This window comes from Eptesicus fuscus, chromosome 16 (assembly GCF_027574615.1).
Source record: "Eptesicus fuscus isolate TK198812 chromosome 16, DD_ASM_mEF_20220401, whole genome shotgun sequence".
NCBI classification, from domain to species: Eukaryota; Metazoa; Chordata; class Mammalia; order Chiroptera; family Vespertilionidae; genus Eptesicus; species Eptesicus fuscus.
Window position 1 is genome coordinate 30,530,811 of NC_072488.1, and position 25,475 is coordinate 30,556,285.

At 43.9% G+C, this 25,475-nt stretch overlaps 1 protein-coding gene across 2 annotated transcripts in view; it reads left to right on the plus strand.

Annotated features, from left to right (window-relative positions):
• The first annotated feature begins 2,632 nt into the window (after positions 1-2,632).
• EML6 (EMAP like 6) overlaps positions 2,633-25,475 on the plus strand; it is a 195,213-nt gene continuing 172,370 nt past the window's right edge. For both annotated transcript variants that reach the window (XM_054728320.1, XM_008162130.3), the window contains exon 1: positions 2,633-2,829. In XM_054728320.1, the coding sequence (XP_054584295.1) occupies positions 2,633-2,829 (197 nt within the window). The remainder of the gene's footprint in view (positions 2,830-25,475) is intronic.

Consider the following 25,475-nt stretch of genomic DNA (forward strand, 5'->3'; position numbering starts at 1 on the left):
AGCAGTGGGTGAGAGTGGTGGCTGCTTCCCCTGATCGCCCCTCAGGAGCAGGGGAAGGTGAAGAAGCCCTCAGGGGCTATCAGGCCAGCAGCCACAGCTCGCACCTGCTAATGGCACCGAGCGATTGGGGTGTGAGTGGGGCTGGCGCTGGCAGCAGGTGCAAGTGCTGGGCGGGACCATGGTGTGGGAGCAAATAATTTTCAGTAACCACCAGAGGTTCGCCCTAATGACAGCAATCGGCGCCCTGCCTTCGTCTGGCACCCCTGCTCACCTGCTCCACCATCCCGCTGCGGCCGACACCGCCATGTTCCGTGATCTGCTGCCTGCTGCTGACGCCCGCCATGTCCCGTGTGTGCCCCCTGGTGGTCAGCGCACGTCATAGTGACCGGTTGTTCGGTCTATTTGCATATTAGGGTTTTATATATATATAGATACCCACGTCCTCTAACTTAGGAGGCGGCTCATGGGAAGGCGCTGGTTCTTACATAGCATTTTCTTTAAACCTGGCAGACCTGCAGTTTAACAGAACAAAACCCATCTGAATGAAAAGGAAAACTGAAGTGGGAAATAAATTTGGGCTTGAATCAGCTATAGTAACCCTCAGGGATTGGTGCAGAAGAAAACTCTCGAGGTGGGCCGTAGAGATTGTCTCTATTCCAGCGCCATTGCTCTTTCCCATAGATGCAAACGCACGCGGGCAGGCCATCTCTGTCAGCAGGGAACGCTGGGCGCTGGCAAGGGGTCGCCCCAGGTGCGGCTGCCTCTGCTCAGCGGGAGAACCGCAGGTGCCAAGGACGCCGGTAGCGGCCTCTCTGCGGGGGGCCCCCCCTCTGGGCGCGAGGAATCCTGGGACTTGTGGCCTGGCTGCGCGAGCTCCCCCACTGAGCTGGCGTTCAGGGGACTACACTTCCCAGAATGCATCGGGGAAGAGGGCAACCTGAGCCGGGAGAGGGAGGGGGCGGCCCCAGAGCCCTGGTGCAACGCCGCGGTTTCCAAGTGCGGCGATCCAGCCTAGTAACCCACCGCCAGGGTTCCCGAAAGCGGCTTCTGTGGCCCCGCCTCCCGAGCCCGGGCTAGACGAGGAACCCGTCTCCACTGCGCCCAGTGACGAAGCCCAACCTCGGGTGCGGGAGGCGGGGAGGGGCGGGCAGGCAGAGGATTTCGCTCGCCCGTGGCGGCACCGGCTCGGAGCAGAGGTTAGAGGCGGAGAGAAGAGGGGATGCTCTGAGGGAGAGGCTGGATCGGGTGTGGGAGTTCCCGCACGCCACCAGGGCGGCAGTGCTCGCAGGCCGGGGTGTCCCTGGGGGCCGGCATCCCTTGGACCCACGGCGGCCGATGCCCGCGCGTGTGTGCGTGCGCGTGCGTGTGGGGGGGCTCGCGGTCCCCAGTGTTTTCGCGGGCGTCCCCGCCCCACGCTGGGCTAGAGGTGGGGCCCTTGAGCCCGCGGGACCCGTAACTAGCTAGCGCAGACCTTCCTGGGGAGAGGCACACGATTTTTGCCACTTGTTCATTATTTAGGTTTTCCTTTGACCTGGAGCATTAGTGGGTAAAGCGCTCCTGCCAGCAACTGCACTCGTGTCTCGTTTCCTCCGATTCAGAAAAACCTTTTATGACGCTTGCAATTGGAGTTGGTGATTCGTAAGAACTGCTAAGTTCTTTATGGTGTTCCCGGCCAAGAGAGGGTTCACGGAGGACATGAATTTTAAGCACATACATAACAACTAATTGGAGCATCTAAAAAAAAAAAAATGACCATTGCATATTCACCCTGGCTTCATGGGAAAACAGCAAATGTTCTTTCAAATCAGCAACCACCAGCCAGCATCATTTAGGGCATATTTCATATTATTAAGGAGATGAGTCTGGAGGTTGAAAGGAGTAGTTGACAATAATAATAATAATAATAATAATAATAATAATAATAAAAACTTGTAGTTTGTGGATAATTTTCTTGGACCGGGTGACCTACGCAAAAAAAAAAAAAAAATATATATATATATATATATATATATATATATATATATATATATATATATATATATATATAATGTTTCTTTCTCCCTCGTTCTTGCATCTTGGATATAGACCGTCGGTTTCGGATCCGAGGATGGTGATGGCCAAGCTTAGCCGGGTTCCCTGTCAAACCAAAGCTGTCACAGAATAAATCCCGCCGCCTGCCGGGCAGCCCCCGCGCACTGCAAACTTCAGGGAGAGAACTGGGCAATCAGTGCTCAGATATGCGGATCCCCGCTTTAAAAGGCGGGGCGGCCCCCCCCAGAACCTCTCCCGGGGGCCGAAGCCTGCAGGTGCAGTGAGGCGTGCGCGCGCGGGTGCCGGCGCCTCCGAAGACGCCTCGCCGCGGACAGGGAGCCGGGGCGCCCGGCGGGGTCTGGCGGCCGCGCACCGGCGGCTCGTCTCCGGCGGCGGCGGCGGCGGCGGCGGCGGATGATGGTGGCGCCCGGCGCGCAGGGCTGTGTCTGTGCGTCGCCGCGGAAATCAGCGCTCGGCGCTGTGCACTGAGCCCTTGCAGGTCCTCCGCAGCCCGGACCTTGGCGAGGACAGACCCGGCGCGCAGGGGCCGCGGACCGGCGCGCGGGGGGCGGCCGGGGGGGCGCCGTGGGGTCGGCTTATCATGGCGGACCGGACGGCGCCCAGCGGCCAGCTCCGGCTGGAGTGGGTCTACGGGTACCGGGGTCACCAGTGCCGCAACAACCTGTACTACACGGCCGGCAAGGAGGTGGTCTACTTCGTGGCCGGGGTCGGAGTGGTTTACAACACCCGCGAGCACAGCCAGAAATTCTTCTTGGGACACAACGACGACATTATCAGGTAAGGGGGCTGGCGCGGGGGGGGGGGGGGTGCCCGGTGGAGGTGGCGGGGAGGGGCTGCGGGGGGAGGTTGGAAGGGTGGGGAGAAGGGGGACCTGCCGGGCTTTCCTGGGGGTCAGCCCCGGGCGCGCGCCGTGCAGTCAAGGCTTTTCTCTGGAGCCGCCGGGAGTCACCGAAGGGCTGCTGGCGGTGCAGCCGGGGCAGAGAGAGGGTTGGGGTGCAGGCTGGCAGGGAGAGTTCTCTGTCTTCCTCGGAGGGCTTTGGACCTCCAGGGAGCGGAGTGTCCGGGTGCTTTTTGGGGTGTTCGTTCTTGCTACAAGTGGAAGGATCCTGGGTAACGATCCCAACACTTCTCCTTCCCTCGCTAACGAGGTAAATGCAGGACCCGTGACCTGAGCTGTGGGTATCACCTCTTTGGGAGGTTTCTCAGTTAGGTTCCTCAGCAAGCAAGAGGACTTTAAAAAAAAAAAAATCTGCAAGAAAATTTTGCTACAGGTCATTTGGAATCTTCATCCCCGATGCTTTGAAACTGGGGGAATTTCTTCTGCAGTGGGTGGGGAGTTTGCTCTCTGATGTTTCACGTGGCAGTGTTTTAATGCCCGGAAGCTTATTTATACCCCGAATGGATGCTTCCACCACCACATCGCTGAGGTTGTCACCGGCTGGCAGCTGCCGGACCGCGGCATCCTCCCAGTCGGCCCCACAGAATGACCAACATCTGGTGGCGGATGGCCAGGACTGAGGACAAGAACACGCTGGGATGCCTAGCCATTTTAGGGGTTCTCCCGAGGAATTTGTAGGGGAACATATATCGGTCACCAGCCCTGTCCTTCCTTCTCTGGAGCAGCCGCAGTCCCTCCAGCCCTGGTCAGCTTCGTGCGTGACCAGAGGTGTGGTCCAGACGCTGCTCACAGGGAATCCCTTTCGGCCATGGGCGGTTCAGGAAGATTCCCCTGATGTGGGGGGCCTCAGCCCACGGGGAAATGACTTGCTGAGGACGGACTTACAACTGACAGAGCATATTTGAACCTTCCAAGCGTGTGTGCTCACTGATGTGGAACCACTTCCACCCCATTTCCAGGATGTTCCCACTTGTGCGCCAAGTTTGCCTTTCATAGTGAGATAAACGGTTAAGTGGTGTAATGTTAAGGGTCTGAATTTCCCCCCCGGGGAGAAATTTATTTTAAAGACTAGCTCCCCTCCCTGCCTTGAGTATTGTGCTTATTCTGGAGCCTTTTTCCCCCATCCCCGCCCCCCCCCCCCCACCTGAGACCTAAAGTTGAAAAATGTAGTCAAAACTTAATATTTGAAGATATAGAAAGATATAGTTTTTTTTAAATCTTGACTTTTAGAAGATGAAGATTTTAAGTACGAGGAGCTCTATTGTTCTCAGGATTTGGTGGAACTAACGTAAAACTTCCTTCATGTCACTTATGCCAAAATAGCTTTTCTTCTCTCCCGGAAGTGGCAATGGCTGTGATTGGGGCATCCCTACTAGTTCTGTCCTGGGGATTTTGCCTTCCTAATTGCCAGGCTGATTATTAAAGGCACAGGTGCAAGCGATTAGCAGTGACTCGTGAAAAGGTTAGATGTTTAAAAATTTAAACCCATTATGTTTTTGCTCTTTCTTAATGCAGTGCTTTCCATTACACCATCAAAATAAGATGTAGTCCTTGCGGGAGGAGAGAGAGTGGCAATTAAACAGACAATTCCCTGGGGTTAAATAATGTATATGTGAGAGTTCACTTAACTACTTTGAGGATTTGAACTCCTAACCTAATTTTTCTATAATAGGGAAAAAATTAAATGCACGATTGAAACTGAAGGTGGGAAAAGGGTGGAGTTGCAGTAAGTTGCTGCTGTGACTGGCAGCTGGACTAGCGGGGATGTAATGATATCTGGCGTAAAGAAACACTCAGATTTGAAGAAAAGATGAATGGAATTTTTTGTATAACTGGATTTGCAGGGAGCCCCACTTGATGAAAAGGAAAAAAAATCAATTTAATGTCTGGTCTATTTATTAAGGTTGTTTATATTACACTGGATAGTGACATAGTAGTAAGCATGCCTTTGGAGAAAGGACTTTATTGCTAAATGTTCCATATTTGGTTGATCTGAGTATGCATAGGTGAGCAGGATTCTTTAGTATGCATGTATGTCTTTGTACATAGGAATAAAACGAACTCCAACAGGTTAAAAGATACAAACCACAGATCATTATGCAAGTAATAGCTGCAAAATTAGAATGTTTATGCTTTTTAAAATTTTGCTTTATCTAATATATGTAAATCTTCCTTCTTTGTTTTTATCCTTAGAATGTGGGACTCTAGTGCCATTTCTTTCATCATTTTCATCTCAGAAACATATTAGATGTTTGAAATTAATATTGTAAAATGTTGGGAATATTTATGTATTAACTGTGTGTATGGATAGGGCAATTGTACTCTTATCTTTATGAATTTCAACTCACTTCTGTGTATCCTAGCTATACTACTGATTTTCCACTTAAAATATTGAAACTTGTCATTGAAAGAGAAGGACTATAACCAAGGTTTTAGTGCAAGTGTATTTTTTTTTTGGGGGGGGGGGTGGAATACTAAAACTTCTAACTCTTGAGTCCATTAAATGAGATAATATAAGTAATTGTCCAGTTAGCATTTGTATTAGTTTGAAAGATATATTCACGATGCATACATTTCCTACTGCCTTTTTTCTTTCTTTTTTTTTATTTTTTTAAATATTTTATTGATTTTTTACAGAGAGGAAGGGAGAGGGGTAGAGAATTAGAAACATAGATGAGAGAGAAACATCGATCAGCTGCCTCCTGCACACCCCCTACTGGGGATGTGCCCGCAACCAAGGTACATGCCCTTGACCGGAATCGAACCTGGGACCCCTCAGTCCATAGGCTGACGCTCTATCCACTGAGCCAAACCAGTCAGGGCTCCTACTGCTTTCTTTATTGTGCTACTTTCCCTAGAATATTGACTAGAAAGCAGCCCCCCCAACCCCCCAATAGATACCTCATTCCATTTTATAAAACCGTGTGGCCTCTGAGATCAGGATGAACCTTAATAATGGTAGGATTTGGCAGAGCTCAGCATGTGCCCTCCTGACTTGACAGACTACGTGTTTAAGTCAGATTTTTAGCAAGTTGTAGATATGTGAAGCGTGATGGATCTATTGGATGTGGATAGGCTTAGTTTTATTCTCTTGAATGATTACTTTTCAATACAGATAACAGATTAGAGCATGATGCCATATTTAGCCCTGGTAATATTGTTTGCTATTGGGTGAATAACAGGACTCAAATCAGGGCTTGAAGGCAAGGACAGTCAGAGACTGGAATAGTAGCTAACTTGGTTTCTACTTCAGGTGGCAGATCATGACAGAGAAATGGAGTGAGTGAAAGAAAAGGTCATGAACACATGTGCCCTCTGTCACCTCCCTTCCATTTTCACAGTGACTCGGTTGAGACATTTATCTCCCCACTGCGGATCTCTGTATTGCTTCTACTAGTTCCCTGGCTCCATTTTCTCCTGTTTTAGCTCTCCATACCAAGGGTGGTTTTTCTGCAGTCCTGTTTCAGGGGAAAGGGCACTGGCTTTGACTTCACACTCACTCAGTATGAACCCCCCTCTGTCACTTACTGAAGGCGTCTGAGTGAGTGGCTTCACCTCTCAGGGCCTTGTTTATTTGTGACATAGGGATAACAGTGCCTAAATTGCATAGTTGTAACTGTTAGAAAGAATGTGTGCAAATGGTTTAGCATGGAGCCTCGCCCGCCCTTAGTTGATGTTCATTAAATGCGCTTAGTAGTGGCAGTAGTAGTACTCAATTAAAAACACACATATAGCAAAAACAAAACAATGATTCCTTTTTAAAAATATTTTATTTTTATTGATATTTTTTAAGAGATAGAGGAAGGGATGGGGGGGGAGGGGAGGAGAGAGAGAGAGAGAGAGAGAGAGAGAGAGAGAGAGAGAGAGAGAGAAACATTGATGTGAGAGTGGAACATCGATCGGCTGCCTCCTGCAGGCCCCCACCAAGGGATCGAGCCCTGACAGAATCGAACTGGCAACCTTTCAGTGCACAGGGCAACGCCCAACCAACTGAGCCAAACCAGCTAGGGCCAGAACAATGCGTCCTTATTCCCCATAGGCTGAAGTTCAAATTCCTTAGCTTTCTGTTCTTTCTCGTAATAACCCACCTTTCTATTCTCATTTTTACTTTCTTTCATTTTTTTTAAAAAAATATGCTTTTAATTGATTTCAGAGATGTAGGGATAGGGAGAGAGAGATAGAATCATCAATGATGAGAGAGAATCATTGATCGGTGCCTACTGCACGCCCCCACCCCCAGGGGATCGAGCCCGAAACCTGGGCATGTGCCCTGACTGGGAATCAAACCACGACCTCTTGGTTAATAGGGCAATGCTCAACCACTGAGCCACACCGGCTGGACGCTTTCTTTTTTAAAATCATAAATTGTTTGCTCTCCACTTGCCATATAATAAGATCACTCTGTTCTTTCCTACCTTGTGCTAGAGTGCTTTATCTCCTCCTTCTCCCTCCTTCCCCTGTGCCCCCTCCCCACCCAGTGGCATCGTGGTGAGAGCATGGACTTTGCTGTCAGAGAGACCTGATTTTGAACCTACATCTACCACTGGTTGGATGACTTGGGGGAAATTACTAAACCTCTGTGAGTCTGAGCTGTTATCAATGAAACAACTTCTCATCTAGAAAATAGGGGTTTAAAGGTATCTGCTCTATAGCTTTTGGAGGTGCCCACAGTGTTTGGCAAATATTAAGTGTCCACCACAGGGGCCCTTTTGTATCCACATCTGCATGGCCCCATCTGCTTCAGTCTCACCTCTCCCAGGCGACCTTTACCGTCCTTAGATAAAGGGGTGCCTTGCATCCTGAAGTTCCACATCTTACAAGACCAATGCTGCTCACTTAATGTGTGTCACTTAGTGCCATTCTTTCATTCTGAATATTTTCATTTGTAAATGTATATAAGATCCTGAGGCTGAGAATGAATTTAATAACGACAGCCAGCATTTTCTGAGTGCAGATTCACTGCTCAGTGTGTGTACAGATCCATCTCATCACCCTTATAACAACTCCATGGTGTTGGTACCGTTGTTAGCCCCAGTTTATTGGTGAAGAAACCAAGGCACAGAAAGGTTAAGGATCTTGCCTATGGTCACTAATTAGAAGAATGTAGAATGCGACTTGGAACCCCAGTCGCTCTGATTCCAGAGCCCAAAGTCATTGCTTCACTGCTTTACAGACTCTCTTATTTTTCTTAATCATGGTGGTTCCTACTGCTGTGCCTTGTTTCTAACCAGAACTTAGTGAGCTAGTTGCTCCTTGTAATTCTGTTTATCAATCCTGTGCTCTAATCGAGAGTATTTGAAGCAGATGGCTAGAACTCATTCTAGAAATGAAACCACATTCAAGTTCATCACGGAAGATCATCACTGGCTTGAAACAATGACATGAAGCAATGATCTACTAAAGACATTTAAGAAATGTCTCAATTGTGACATAGCTAAAATAACCTGGTGCTGCAAATAAAATTAAAAAAATTATTATTTTTTTAACTTTTGAGAGAGGGGTCTAACAGCCATGCTTGGGCCTGGAGTGTTGGGCAGACAGGTTCACATGAAGGCCTGGAGATGTGATTTCATATTCTTTCGTCCCCTGATGAGTTTGAAATTGGGAAACATAACTATAAAGAATCAAACCCATACTGTGTTGAGTGCCTGCTCTGTAGCAGACTGTATATTTAGACATCTTATTGAATTCCCCTCTTATCCAACACTGGGAGATAGTTTTTCATTTTATAGGTAGAGCTCTGAGAGGGAAAGAGATTTAAGCAGTCACTCAGTGATACCATCCACTGTTCATTGGATCTCACTGTTCATTGGTAAGTGTAATGAAGTGAAAGGTTTTGATGGAAGGTTATGGTCTATTCATAAATGATCTTATTGTTGTTATTCTTATTAATAAACTATAGAGTGTTTGCTGATTTTTATTAAGATTTATTCTCTAAATTGAGTACATATTATTCTTTCTCATTTGCTTATTCATCAAAAACTCATTTCACATCTAGAATGTACCTGGTGCAGGGGGTACAACAGTGAGCATGACTGAGTTCTTGCCTCCATTTTGGTGGGGGAGGCCAGTAATGAATGAATAAGAAAAAAAAAAAGGTGAACATAGTTGTGATTAATACTAAGAAGATAATGATCATAGAGAGGAACTGGATTGGGTTGGGGTATGGGAGCTACCTTAGATAAGGTTTCCAGAGCAGCTCTCTATGGAGATGGCATTTCAGCCGAGACCTGAAGGATGAAAAGGGACAGATAAGTGAAGCTGCTGTGGTAGAGGAGAGGTTACAGGCAAAGGCACCAGGGTGGGAGAGAACTCGGTACGCCCCAACTTCTGGTGTAGGTACCCAGAGAAAGACCAAGGTCAGTGGAATTCTCATCCCGGTGATGAATGCCTCACGGGTTTTGGCACCCTATGTCCTAGATTTCCCAGGACAGTCACAAATATTTTGTTCAGTTACTGTCATGGGTGCCCTTGTTCTTGTCATATTATAGGCCTCTTTTAAATTCTAAATATGTGACCATATAATGGGTTGTTCCAAAGCTTGAAAAACATTGTACTGGTATATACTCTCCTATAAAGAATGACATTAGTAGCCTCACCACCAACGGTCAGTTTGAATGTAGATTATATTGTGGTGAAGTGGAAAAATGTTCCGTAGCAACATCTCTAAGTGGGGCTGCCCTAGGGGGTGGATCTGAACACTTTTGCAATGTAGGTGACACTATTGCCTCCAAAAAGAAAAAGGAAGCAGCTGGGGAGGCTGACTTGCTGGCTCTGCTCCTGGGACTGACACTCCCCCAATAGATTGGAGCCGCACAGAAAGCCACCCTTTAACCAGTCGTATGTGGATTGGCCTTTCAATGTAGTTAAAGTGTTTGAGAGCAGATAGTTCTTCTCAAATATCATTGTGCGTAGGAGTCACCTGAGCACTGAGTCAGTAAGTCAAGTGTGAGGTACATCAATTGTTGTTGTTGTTAATCTCTACCCATGGATATTTTTCCATTGATTTTTAGAGAGAGTGGAAGGGAGGGCAGAGAGAGAGAGAGAGAGAGAGAGAGAAACATCAATGTGAGAGAGGTACATCAATTGGTTGCTTCCTGCACGTCCTCGGTAGTCAGGCTCCTCTTGTAGGTTTAGCTTGAGTTTGTCGTATGTGGATTGGCCTTTCAATGTCGTTAAAGTGTTTGAGAGCAGATAGTTCTCAAATACCATTGTGCGTAGGAGTCACCTGAGCACTGAGTCAGTAAGTCAAGTGTGAGGCCTGACATGCTGCATTTCTAAACAGCTCCCAAGGGATGCTGATGCTGATTCACAGGCTACTCTACACAGCAAGACTTTAGGGATCTCATTGGTATGTTTCAGAGCTTGATAGTGCTTTTTTTTTCAACCCAAAACATATCGCCCGCAAGTGAAATAGACTTTGAATAATATAACCCATATAGTTATTAAATTCTTCAATGAATAGAATCATTTATTTAAATTAAGTTGTCACTCAGCCTACTGTTCCTCCTCCTACGGAAAGAACCAGCCAGGCCTTGGCTGGAACCAGAAAGGAGATGGTGAGCCTGTCATGTGGTCAGTGGAAGACGTATACCTAGGAGGTGAATTGCTGAATTATGTGATTTAACATTTTGAAGTACTGCCAAATTGTTTTCCAAAACAGCCAAACAGTTTTATCACCACACCAGCATCGTATCAGAGTTTGAATTCCTTCACATCCTCACCAACACTTGTTGTTGTCTTTCTCTTTGATTATAGCTATCCTACCAGGTGTGAAGTGGTATCTCGTGTGGTTTTTTTTTGTTGTTGTTGTTAATCCCCACCCACGGATATTTTTCCATTGATTTTTAGAGAGAGAGGAAGGGAGGGAGAGAGAGAGAGAGAGAGAGAGAGAGAGAGAGAGAGAGAGAGAAACATCAATGTGAGAGAGGTACATCAATTGGTTGCTTCCTGCACGTGTAACTACCAACCAGGGCTGGGGATCAAGCCTGCAGCCAAGGTACATGCCCTTTATCAGAACTGAACCCAGGACCCTTCAGTCTGCGGGCCAACACTCTATCCACTGAGCCAAACCAGCTAAGCCATCATGTGGTTTTAATTTGTATTTTCCTAAAGACTAATAACATTGATCAGTTTTTATGAATACATTTATATATCTTCTTTGGAGAAAATGTCCATTCAAATCCTTTGCCCATTTTCTATTTGGTTTATTTTTTTGAGTTCTAAGAGTTCTTTATATATTGTCAATGTGTCTTATCTGAATGTATTATTTGCAAATATTTTCTCACATTTAGTGAGTTGTTTTACTTTCTTGATGGTGTCTCTTGAAGCACAAAAGTTTTAAATTTTGTTGATATTCAATTTATTTTTTATTTTTGTTGCTTATCCTTTTGGTGTTATAGCTAGGAAATCATTACCTAATTGAAGGTCATGAAGATTTATTTCCATGTTTTCTTCTAAGAGTTTTATAGTTTTAGCTCTGACAGTTAGGCAGGTGATCTAGTTTGAGTTCATTTTTATATATAGTGTGAGGTAGGAGTTCCAACTTCATTCTTTTGCATGTGGAAATCCAGTTGTCTCAACAGCATTTGTTTAAAAAACTATTCTTTCCCCATTGAATTGTCTTGGACATCCATAGCCTTTGAATTTCTCTAGCAGGGTGTCCATTCCTCTCACATAAAAAATACTGAACATTTGGGGACCTAGAAATGGAAACAACCATTAAAAAGTTTAACTCAACCCTGGCCATTGTGTCTCCGTTGATTGAACATTGTCCTGTGCATGGAAAAGTCACTGGTTGAATTCCCAGTCAGGGCATATACCCAGAGGGCTTAATCCCCTATTGGGGTGCATGCGGGAGGTGGCCTATCGATGTTTCTCTCTCTCTCCCTTCCTCGCTCTCTAAAATCAATAAAAACATACTTTTAAAAAATGATTAACCTAAAAGTAATAGAAATCCGAGGCTTTGGTTTCTATCCCATGTTTGTGAAGATGCTGTTAGATCCTATGCTGTTAGATCCTATGAAGAATGTAACCACTTATACTTTGAGGAGCCAGTGCAGTATTTAGTAATTTCTGGCTTAGTGACCAGCAATAGTCTATATACCTTTGTGTACTCCCAAAAAGTCCTGTTTTTTAAGAATGAATTTACAGCCTTCAGCCTTGCTGCTGGAGACAGATGAGGGGGTGGAGGTGGTATAGAAAGCAGAGGGTGTGGTCAGAGAGGGTGTCCCTCAAACTCTACTCCTTTACCAGCCCATTCCTTTCTTTCCCCAGTGGGAGGCAGCCACCTGGATGGCCCCAACGCAGAAATTGTAAGATTCCTGGATTGCCATCTGCTTCTCTGCCACTCCCTTTCCCATCGGCATGAAGGAGGGAGGGACAGGCCAGCTCTATCTTCCTGCAGAAAGAAGCTTTCTCTGGACTGGCCAGAGATATGAGGCGGAAATAGAAATAGGCTGGTCTGAGAATTAGTCTAAGTCTGTTGAGAATCAGTGTAAGGCACAAGGATCATAAGGTGATGAGAATCTTTGGGGACTCAATTGTAGGGAGGAGTATGGCTGGCCTCTCAGGCACTGCACGGTAAACAGGTCTTTTTCCCTGTTTCTTTTTCTTGCAAGTGTTCCTATGTATCACAGGGACTCACATCTCCGCTTCTCTCTGGATAATAGATGCTTTTATTTTCTCTGACTGCAGACTAGCTTCTTATCTTAATGATCCATTTTGTGCGCGCGCACACACACACACACACACACACACACACACACACACATCTGTCTTTGCCTTCAGCACACATGACTATCCAGCTTGGTCTTACAAAACCAACTGAGTTGGTCTTTTGAGCCTCAATGTAAAATGGATCATTAAGTTAAGAAGCCACAAAGATTTCTTGAGTGTCCTAAGTGTCATGCACTGTGCTAGGTAGGCACTGAGGACCCAACAATGAACAATATGAACCTCCTCTCAAGGAACTTATGAGGGCAATATTCATAAATGAGCAGCTGGATATGGCGTGTTCAGTTCTATCATTGTTAGCCCAAGATGTCTGAACGCCGCAGGACATATGCCTAGCCCATTCATGGGAGGGGGTGGCGGTCAGAGAGCACCTTCTGAAAAAAGGAGCATCGTCAGATTATTTAAACTCTGGGCTGGTCCCTTGGGCTGCAGTGTAGATAATGGATTGTTGGAGAGAACATCTGGAGGCACCTGAAGTAATCCAGGTGTGAGATCATTATGGCAGCACACAAGGAAAGTAATGAAAATATTCTGGAGATTCTAGATTCCTGATGATTGTTTGGAAATAGGGGTGGGGGAGAAGGGAGGTATAAGGTAGGGTCACGTTTCTGGTTGGATGGTGGTTATCATTCACTGAAATAGAATGGGGAACAGGTTCAAGCTCGGGGTTATAAGTTCAGCTTTGAACATATTTAGATGGAAATGTCTGTGGGACATGCAAGAGGTGATTATACATTTATATGGATCTTCTTGCTCAGGAGAGCACTGTGGGAGTTGTAGTGAGAGTGTTAGGAGTGAATGAGATAACCTAGTGGTCGGCAAACTCATTAGTCAACAGAGCCAAATATCAACAGTACAACGATTGAAATTTCTTTTGAGAGCCAAATTTTTTAAACTTAAACTATATAGGTAGGTACATTGTTATTAACTTAATTAGGGTACTCCTAATTTTGTGGAAGAGCCACACTCAAGGGGCCAAAGAGCCGCATGTGGCTCGCGAGCCACAGTTTGCTGACCATGGACCTAGACAACTTATGGAGGAAAGAGAAGAGGCCAGGGCTAGCATTTTTTAAAAAAATCTTTATTGTTGAAAGTATAATGTATGTCCCCTGCCCTCACCCCCACCCCAGGTCTTTAATACCCTATTGTCTGTATCCTTGGGTTATGCATATCCTACCTAATAAAAGAGTAATATGCAAATTGACCGCACCTTCGCTACACCCAAGCCATGTCCACCAGCCAATCAGGGTGAGTATGCAAATTAACCCAACCAAGATGGCAGTTAATTTGCATATCAAGACAGTGTGGAAAGCAGCCAAGCGCTGCAGAAGGGAGCGAAGCTGCGGAGAAGCAAGCAGGCAGGGTGGCAGAGAAGGAAGGGAAGCAGGCGGGACAGGGGAGAAGGAAGGGAAGCAGGCGGGACAGGGGAGAGCACAGCAGGAAGTCCTATTGCAGGAATCTTCCTGCAACGGGCCACTAGTATGTATATAATTTCTTTGGTTGATCCCTTCCCACCCCAGGGCTAGCATTTTGAGGAAGATGAACTTTTAGGAGATCAGCAGAGAAAGAGGTGCTTGTGAAAGATGGGGACCAGTCAGAGGGGTAGGAGGAAAACCAGAAGAGTGGAATGTCCTGGAGGCCAAGAGCAGAGAGGGCATCAGAGAGACCTTCAACAGTAGCAATAGGGCATATACTAGTATCAGGGTAAGTCTGGAAAGTGCCCTGTGGATTTAGCAAGGAGAAGGTCATTGATGAATTGCTTTTGCTACATTAACGCTGGGAATTATTATTTTTCTCTGGGTTGTACTTTTATCTGGGTTTTAAACTTCGTGTTATAGCAGTTAGAATTCCAAGGGTCATTTTCTTTTAGCTTCACTTTTCTTCTTACAGTCCCTTTATATATTTTGCTCATGCGCCAGTGCGTTTTATGCTGCAGTGATAGTAAGCAGTCATCTCAGCTTAATGACTTATCTCCAGCCGACTGTAGCTCTCTTTTTCTCTGGACAATGGGAGACATGGTTACAGAGGTTGCTTCTGGGTAAAAAGCCTTCCAGGGCTATTATTCTGCATGCACAGTGTACACAGACACAATCACGTCGGCCAGGCCACGTTCATCCCTGTGAGAGCCTGGCCTGCTGACAGTGAATTCACAAGTCATCTCTCTTGTCTTGAGTAACATTCAGTTTTTTAGTCTATATGATAAAATATAAGGAAGAGAGATGAATTCCTGAATGTTTCATAATGATTTTCTTCCCAGCATGTCACTTGGATTTTTATGTAATCTATAGGAGTAAAGTGAGAAGATGTTCAATTAAATAAACCTGTTCAGTGCTTTCTGTGTAAATGACAGTGTTCAGGCCACAGCGATGACAGATGTCCACGCAGGAGACACGGAATGCCTGCCACTGCTTCCCTCTTCATCTCCATTATCCAGTCAGCCCCAAGGACAGCTGATCATGTCCTCTCTGTCCTGCTGCTTCCGCCCTGGTTCACAGCCCTGTGAACTTTTGTCTGGATTAGTAGAGTAGCCTCCTAACTAGTCTTTCTGCCCCCACGATCACTCCTCTGGTCAGTCCTCTCTTTAAAAACCTGGTTAAACATTAAACAAATACAGATTTATGAGCCCACTCCTAAAGATTCTGATTCAGTAGGTCTGGCCATAGCCCCCCGCCCCCCAAATCTGTATTTAAAGAAATTTCCCATAGAAATATAGATAGGTGTATATAAATGTACACACACACACACACACACACACACACACACACACACTTTTCTTTCCCTGTCCATTGAGAGAACTGACAGTGACACACCAAGTACCCAGAACTTTAGAATGGTTTCTAAATTCCATTCTTCACACAGAAGGATCAGAACTTAAAAAAAGCTTATTCCAGATGCGGGGAGGGGAGGCAGGGAAAACACAAAACGAGCCTGGAACAGCTTCTTGTGCTGGAAAGGACAGCAGTGCTAGAAGAACAAGGGAGATACCATAATCACACAAGGGCCAGCTTGAGGGACTGTCACTGGCCACCTCTGGGATAATTTGAGCTTGAATTACAATCCTTTGAATAAAATAAAAAGTCATGTATCTATAGTGACATAAAAAACTAAAGGGAAGAAGAGAAATCTCTTCCTTGAGTAGAAGGTCAACTACTAACTATAAATGGAATGATGGAGTTGGAAAAATCAATGGATGTTATAACTCGTGGTGAAAGTTTGTTAAGGAACATGATATTTGCTACAAAATATTTATTCATTACAAAGGACAAACAATAACTACACTGGTGAAACCTGGCAGACACCACCTTAACCAAATGATGAAAGTTTTTTTAAAAAAAGGTTCCCCACCTCTCGTCGGTTTGGCTCAGTGGAAAGAGCGACAGCCTGGGGACTGACTGAAGGGTCCCAGGTTCGATTCTGGTCAAGGGCAAGTACAGCTGCAGGCTCAATCCCTAGCCGTGGTCGGGGTGTGTGCAAAGGCAACCAATCGATGTGTCTCTCTCACATTGATGTGTCTCTCTCTCTCCCTTCCACTCGCTCTCTAAAAACCAATGGAAAAATATCCTCAGGTGAGGATTGACCAAAATAAATAAAAAAATAAGAAAGGTTCCCCTAGTGGTCCTGGGTTCCGGAATCCCTGTACTATGCCAGCACTGGGATTAGCCTTGGAGAGGACAGTTCTGATCTGACCCTGCCCTCCTTAAAAACTCCCGAGGGCTGTATTGCTTCTGGAATGGGCTTCACACACTTGGACATAGCCCTGCCCTGCCTTTTTGCCATCATCTCCTGCCATATCTGTGCTCCTTCGCCCTCCCCCACTTTTGCTCCCATCACCCTATACTCCCTGCAGTGACTGCACATGGTCCTGCTGCTTAGGGTGCCCTGCCCAGTGGCTGGAGGGTAGAGTCATGCTCTCCAGAGGCAACTCCAGTGAACTGTCTGCGAGCTCTCTCTGGTTTCTTGAGGCTGAGTCAATGTCTCTTTCCTCAGTAAACCCTACAGCATTTTCTCCATACCTCTCTCATGGCACTTCTCACATTAGGCTCTAATTTTTCATTTGTGCGTTCCCCACCCCTCTCACCCAGCATACTGACCCCTCTGTGGTCTGCAGGCACTTGACTGTGTGTGGTGGAAAGAGCTAGGGCTTCAGAGCCAGGCAGCCTTAGGTTAGAGTCTGATTCTACCACGTACTAGTTGTTACCCAGCCAGCCTCAGCTTCTTCCTCTAGACCTCAGATAGGTTACTGTGAAAACTCAATTAAGTAAAGCATGTAAGGAGCTTTGCAAAGGGAGTTAAAGAGAAATAAAGAAAAAGAAACCTCACCAGACCCAAGTTTATATATATATATATATATATATATATATATATATATATATATATACAAATATTTTGCATATATATTTTTTCAACCTATAATTCTTGCTAATAATTCACAGACCCAGCTTTGAACACATTTCTATCTGACTCCAAAGCCATTCTCTTTCTGTTACATGGAGGCTATAAACCAGGAAGGAGAGACAGAGAGAGCCATACAATCATAAGAAGCCTCTTGTGAAAATGTGAAACTAGAGTCACAGTCTCAACCCCATTCATGGGAGTGGGGTGGTGGTCAGAGAACATAATTGGATGGAGACCCAGATTAGAGAGTCTCTTCTATGGGTGGCCCCCAGCATGGATGAGGGTGAGACTCGTCTCACAGGTATTGATTGAGTGCCGTCCAGGAGACTCTCCTGGTGATTGCCGTAAGTGAGAGATGAAAGGAGAGCAGGTGAACTGATGGGCTTAAGATGGAACCTGGAGCCCTCCCAGTGTGGCTCAGTGGTTGAGCATCAACCTATGAACCAGGAAATCACGGCTCGATTCCTGGTGGGGGCGTGCAGAAGGCAGCCAATTGATGATTCTCATCACTGATGTTTCTATCTCTCCTCTCCCTTCCTCTCTCTGAAATCAATAAAAAAATATTTGGAAAAAAAAGATGGAACCTGGTATATACCCTTACCTTTAAGTCAGAAGAGAGCAAAAGAAGCACAAAGGGCCCCGAGGAGCAGAGACGCAGAGGAAGTGAGAGAATGTGGGGACTTGGAAGGCAAGGGAGGAGCCGATGCCTGTCTGTGTGCTGTGGAAAGGCTGGTGGTGAGGGGTCCACTGTGGAGCCCAGCAAAGGGATGGACCGGGATTGGGAGTCAAAACAGATCAAGGGAAGAGCATTGTCATTCAAGTAGTGCAGGGGCAGAGCCCAGATTGCTAGGACAATGAGTAAGAATGAAAATGTGGAGGCAGTGGGAAAGTGTTGGGCACAACACATCTTTTAAAAAAATTTATTATATTTTTGAAATATATTTGTGTTGATTTCAGAGAGGAAGGGAAAGGGAGAGAGAGGTAGAAACATCAGTGGTGAGAGAGAATCATTGATTGGCTGCTTCCTGCACGCCCTGTACTGGGGAACGAGCCTGCAACCCAGGCATGTGCCCTGACCAGGAATTGAACCATGACCACCTGATTCACAGGTTGACGCTCAACCACTGAGCCACACCAGCCCGGCCCAAAACACTTCTTGATAGCTGGAAGATTTGAGTCACCTATTCTGGGAGATTAAGCGCGCTCAAGATGCCATCTGTTCCAGTAGGGAATATGAATGAAGGTGCAAGTTGAGCAATTGTGTCTCTTACTCCCTCAACTATCCTTAACCAAGAGGCATATCTGCTTTAATGCAGCAACAAATCAGAGGTTTGAAAAATCCACCTTATTATTCTCCTAAGGACAGGCTTGTGATTTCAGCTGGTTTTATAATGACTGATTATTTCTTTTCAAGACGTACACAGCATTCTGTTGAAATGCCTTCGGGAGGGAAAACGACAGAAGAGGAAAAAGAAAGGAAAACAGGTTATTTTGTTGTTGCTGTTAATCCTTGTGGACTGACTGTTACACACTGCAAACAATTATAGGCTCAAATTTCACATAATTCAGAGCTTAGTTTTTTCAGAGCAGATTTTCTCTTTAAGTGATAGTATTTTTTTGTTGTTGTTATTTTATAGATAGAAAACTATGATCTCTTTCTAGGTATATTTAATTCCATATGTGTTCCAGTTTCATCGAACCCTCTCCTGAATCTCAGAAGCGAATTCAGCAGCTAGCTTTTTCCTTCTGGGTGCCACAAAAAAGTGGAAATCACGTTCCCAGCAATAAATCAATGAAAGCACTGAGCAGCAGCATACCCCCAGTGGCGACACAGAGCTGCCATGTCCAGGAGGGATTCGCTAGAAGACATCCTAGCATGGATCCAGGTTGTCAGTAGCTGGATGTCTAAGTGACTTTTCTCCTGTACCGTGTGCACGCCAGAGGCCGCGTGTTTTCTCCAGCCTGTGCTCATGTGGCGTGAACACCAATCCTTGACCTTTTCCCTCATGCATTCCTAGGGATTTTAACGGTAGGATTTTAGAATGAGACTTTGTTAAATCTTTAGGGGATAGGCAACATTTTGGGTAAATGTGGTAATGTGTAAATCATAATAATTTCAGAACCTTGCCAAATGTCTCCCCTGTGTTGGTGGATCAAATGCTTCCCTTGTTTTCATAATTAGACCCCTGTGTGCAGTGGCTTCTGAGTCCGCAGCCTGCACGTGTCCAGAGCAGCCACTGCACCCTTCGTAACCACAATAGGAGCAGATGTGCAAAGGGCACCCTTCTCCTCACAGTCGGTGTGCTTTCTGGGTAATAAGAGAAAAGGTCTGCTAGACTGGTGTTTGGGTAGTAGTAAGTGAAAATAGGTAGCTAGAAAATACATACTAAAATAAGACAGGAATTCAGAACACTGTAAGTTTACAATGAGGCCTTAAAAATCTCTATTTTTGTTTTAATCCTCACCCGAGGCTATGTTGATTGATTTTGAGAGAGAGAGAGAGAGAGAGAGAGAGAGAGAGAGAGAGAGAGAGAGAGATATCTATTGGTTGCCTCCCGTACACGCCTCTACTGGGGGTTGAACCTGCAACCTTTTGGTGTATGGGATGACACTCCAGTCAACCAAACCACCCCGCCAGGGCAAAGCTGTCTCTATGTTTTTAAAATTTAGATTATTAGCTTTGTTTGGGGGTTCCAAAATCCTGATTCAGGAACTAAACAAATATTTGTGAAATGACAGAAAACAAAATGAACATTTCTGCTATGTCACTATGGTATGAGAAAACTAGCATGTATGTTGGAAGCCCGCGTAATGAGTGAACTTAATTCCCACTTAAGACTAAAATGACAAGGAAAAAATTGTACTTGTAAGGGGGATTAGAACTTAGTAAATTTATTTCAGGCTCTTTGTTTTATTTTATTTGGGCCATAAGCAGAAAATACTATGTTAATTAGCATAATTGATCTTATGACATGTTATTGATCCCTGAGGTATGTGAAATTATGAAAGAAATTGAAGCATATGTGGAAGAATGCTAAACAGTTTTTGTTTCTATTAATATACTCATTTTAATCTTGTTTATTCATAACGACATTATATAAGTTTATCTTAGGATTACTACTTTATATTAATACTGGGATTATAGAACTGAACTATTATTACTTCTTCTAATTTTGTGCCTGGTTAATTTTTTTTGTAATTTTATAGGTAAGAAAATTTTACTCTAATATGCACAAAATGTTTCAGTAATTCTGGAGGAAACCAATTTCTTTTAGTGCAGTTTACTACAAAAGTAAGGGTAAAATTGTTTATTGATTTTTGGCAAGCCATCAAAAGGAAATTATAGCTATTTGACAGAAATCTCAGGAAAAGTAAACAGTAAGATAACAAGAAATTATCTAAACTGTGATTATATGGTGCCAAAGAAAGATTCAATAAAGATTTACTTCCTTTTCATGCAAAAGTTTACCCCAATGCTTTTGGGAAGTGTAATTTTTAATGATCCTCAGTTGAAGCTATAAACAAAAATTATGGGTGTTATTTAAAAAAAATATTTTTATTGAATTCAGAGAGGAAGGGAGAGGGAGAGAGAGATCGAAACATAAATGATGAGAGAGAATCATTGATTGGCTGCCTCCTGCACGCCCCAAACCTGCAACCTGGGCATGTTCCCTGACCGGGAATTGAACCATGACCTTCTGGTTCATAGGTTGGTGCTCAACCACTGAGCCAGGCCTTAGTGTTGTTATTAAAAACTAGAGGCCCAGTGCATGACATTCTTGTGGTGGTGTGGGGTGTGTGGGGTGTGTGGGGTAGGGGAGGGGTGGGGGAGAGGGTTCCTCAGCCGGGCCTGTGCCCTCTCACAATCTGGGACCCCTTGGGGGATGTCCGCCTGCCACAGAGGCAGGAAAGGCTCCCTCCACCACAGCTACACTCACCAGCCATGAGCCCAGCTTTTGGATGAGCAGTGCTCCCCTGTGGGAGCGCACTGACCACCAGGGGGCAGCTCCTGCGTTGAGCATCTGCCCCCGATGGTCAGTGCGTGTCATAGCAATCGGTTGTTCCGCTGTTCTGTTGGTTTGCATATTAGGGTTTTATTATATAGGATATATAGGATAATCTTATAAGGACCAGACTGGATTGGGACAATATAGAATCTGGTTTTGTGTTTTTTTTTTCTTCTGGCTAAAGGGCTACATTCTCTTCCGTTCACTATTGTCCTCATATGCCCAGCACAAAGCCTGGCCTGGGGAAACCACTCAATAAATTTTTGTTGACTTGAGTTGCTCAGAGGCCAGCGTTCACCTACTGTGACTGTCGGAAGAACCCCTGAACTTATAGTTTGTCGCGTCGGTCTCTGTTCTGTGACTCAGCATTCCTGTTGACGGGCACTTAGATTGTCCACTATTACAGGCAATGCTGGAGCAGACATCCTTAGAGTTCATGCTTTCTAGAGAGTTTCTGTAGCAGATATTCTAGAAGAATGGCCAGGATAAAAACGTGTACACTTCATGTTGTGATAGATACTGACAAAAATTTATTTCTTCTTCCCCACCTTAAGGATGAGTACATTCTAGGTCATCATTTTTCAGCATGTTTAGCAACCCAGTGTTTTTTAGTTACACTGTGTTTAAATTACTCAGCGTACTTAGAGTTGTGGTGAAACTCACAGAATCTCAATTTTGCTATTTTTTTAAAGTTCCTTTTCCTCCAATATAGTATGTAGATATGCTCATTAAACAAACTTTTGAAAATAAGACCAGAAAGAGAAAATTGTCCAGAGGTGGACACCACATCTCTTGTACATATGGGCGGGGGGAGGGATCCTTCTAGGAAGATATCTAGAGCTGAACTTTGTCGGTCATAGCTATGCCCACTTTCAACTGTAATATACTAGTATTCTGCAGAATTGCATTCCCAAGAGGCAGCAGGCCCAAAGAGGACCGGTTTCCCTACGACCTTAGAATATTACGCTACCAAATTTAATTATTTTTGCCAAATGTGATTCTGTCTGAAGAAGTCAGTTTGTGAATGTTCCATCTTTTCCTCTCATGAGCAAACCTTGACAGCTAACGGCTTCTCTTGGCCTAGAATTTAGACGTTTTCAGAGATGGTAGAGGTGCACATGAGACCCATTCCCCTACCCCCTGATGTCTTCTTACTGGTTTGAAATGAAAGGGATATATTTACTAGAAAAAGAACCGGGGCCCGATGGGAAGAATGAAGGTTGCCCTCCCCTCTGTGTCTGGGGAAGCCTAGAAATACAAACTTTTTGAATATAGAAGAGATGAGGCTTCGCATGATGAATGGTGATCAATGATGTTCTAATTAAGCTGGGAAGTTCTGAGCTCCATAATCAGTGTCTTTGAGGTTTATGCTAGTGAAGTTAATCCCAGGTTATTTTAAAAACTAGATTTTAAGCTTCTCAGCTTTAAGATGTTAACTTCTACTTATTAATAGTGTAGCTGAATGATGAGTCTCATCATTGTTGAGAAATTGTTTTCCATAGTTATTTCATCCAAGAATATGATTGTAAATGGATTACAAATGTCATTCATATTTCCAATTGTGGAGTGGTCTTGTTCAGTGTTATAAACTTGAATTTTGCAAACTGGAGGGAAAAGAAGCATGAATTAGGGTTCCTGTTTCCACTAGCCTTGGGGGAAGTGTCAGGAATTTTGAAAGTTTTGGTACTAGCAAGAAAGTAAAAAAAGTTATTTTTCATTTTCAGAGCAGTTTACCAGTTTTATCTAACATAGGTTTAAATGTATAAATGTAACTAATGAAAATAAAAATATTTGGTTAATCGTTTTGAAAAATCACAAAAGCATAAAAGTAGATTATGAATCACATGTAATTTGATGGAAAGTGCTGCTTTCACTAACATAAATCATAAACTCTGAACATAGCTTGGTTTTAATTTGTCTGAATTATAATATGGAAACATTTAAAATTGTTCAAAAACTGTTGTAGGTACTTATACTTTAAATTCAAAATATAAACACCTTCATTTTTTTTTATTTTGGAATAGTTTTAGATTTACAGAAAAATAGCAAGAATAGTCCACAGATTCCATCCATCTTTATAGTATCTTGACACATTAGCCTTATCAATTTTATCCTTTTGATATATATGTATTAATATTGATTTTTTTTGTATCATTTGAAGGTAGGCTGCATACATTATTCCCTTTTCTCTCTCTCTCTCTCTTTTTTTAATCCTCATCCAAGGACATTTTTCCATTGATTTTTAGAGAGAATGGAAGGGAGGGGAAGAGACACAGAGAGAAAAACATCAATTGGTTGTCTCCTGCACACACCCCAACCAGGGCCAGGGATCAAGCCTGCAACTGAGGTACATGCTCTTGACCTGAATCGAACCCAAGACCCTTCAGTCTGAGGGCCGACGCTCTATCCATTGAGCCAAACCCGGTAGGGCTCCCTTTACTCTTAATACTAAAACCTGCACCTTTAAGAATAAAAATATTCTGTTACACAACCACAGTGTAGTTATTAAATTCGGGAAGTTTAATATTGCCATGTACTATTATCTGTAAATACCGTAAGTTCGTGTATATTCTAATTTAGTCAGTTGTTCCAATACTTGTCTTTAGGGCAGTTTTTCTCTGGCACGGATTCCGGTCCAGCTCATGCACTGAACTTAGTTGTCATGTCTCTTTGGTCTCCTTTCACCTGGAAAAGTATCTCAGCGTGTTTATTTTTGTTTGTTTTTTGTTTGTTTGTTTGTTTGTTTTTGTCTTTCAAAACATTGATCGTTTTGAAGCACCCAGGCCAGCTGCTTTACAGAATGTCCTTCATGTTGGGATTATCTTGTGTTTCCTCATCATTAGATTCAGGGTACGCAGTTTTGGCTGGAGCCCCAAGAGTGATAGTATATCCTCCTAGGGCATTGTATCTGGAGGTGCACAATGTCTGTTGGCCCATTATTGGTGATGTTTAATTTATTAATATTGAGGTTGAGCATTAAAGTGTTATCATTTCCTCTGTGCACAGTTACTATTTTTCCTTTTGTGATAACTAGTTTGCTGGGAGAACATCTTAAGATTATATAAACATCTTACCCCTCCTCGAGCTTCTCCCACCCTCAAATTTAGTATCCATTGCTACTAATTTATGTCTCATTTTATGATTTTTAAAATCCTATCATTCCTTCTAGGTTTATTAATCAGGATTTTGCTATAATGAAGGGCTCTTACTTATTTTGATGCTCAAATTTTCCCCAGGGCCAGTAGGGACCCCTTTAAGCCCTTTCCTGCATCCTTTTGACAGATATATATATTTTGTGGGTTTTTTTTTAGCACTTCATTACTTTTTGGCATAATTAGCTGCTCCTGGTCTGTCTTGTACCTTTCCTGCTCCAGCACTGGAATCAACCATTTCTCCAAGGAGCCCTGGTTCTTTGAGTGGAGACCAGTATTTAAAACCCAAGATCTGTGATCGTTGCTGTACCAGAATGTCATTGCTTCTTGACCTTTTCAGCAGACAGACCTGGGCCATGCACATACCTACATACTCTCATAGACACAGCTAAAATGTATTTTTAAAATCCCGAGTTCATATGGATACTTTCAATTTGAATAGCTCCCTACCCTGAGTTCTTCTTTGCCTTCCTCCTTTTCTCATTTGTATCTCCCTCTTCCACAGTGAGAAGCCTGGCTCACAAAATAGCAATACATTTACTCATTTGATCAACCCTGCAATACACATTTAAGAGTTTCAAGATAGCTATACCCAACTATTCAAACAAATCTACTAAGTAGAGTTCAAGACTATTTGCAGTTATTTTATTTTTCTGCACATTGACAAGTTGTCAAAGTCTGTGTTCAGAGAAGTTACTGGGATTAGTTCTGTTTTTAAAAATTCAGCATGGTAAAATTATTCATTTTAAATGTAGTTGGGCTCATTTATTTTAGTTTGCATTGAGTTTTAGGACTGCCCCACCATCCTTGTTGATTTAATTTAATTTTTCTGAATATGTAGAACATTAACATGATTATAAAACTCAAGACTATACAAAATATATATTCAGAGCTTTTAATTTTTTTAAATATATTTTTTATTGATTTCAGAGAGGAAAGGAGAGGGAAAGAGAGATAGAAACATCAGTGATGAGAGAGAATCATTGATTGGTTGCCTTCTGCATGCCCCACACTGGGGATTGAGCCCGCAATCTGGGCATGTGCCTTTACTGGTAATTAAACCATGACCTCCTGATCCATAGGTTGACGCTCAACCACTGAGCCACACGGGGCGGGCTTAATTTTTTTAAAATTATTTTTTAAAGTATATTTGTATTGATTTTAGAGAGAGAACCGGAAGGGAGAGGGATAAAGAGACAGAAACATCGATTAGAAATACACATTGATTGGATGCCT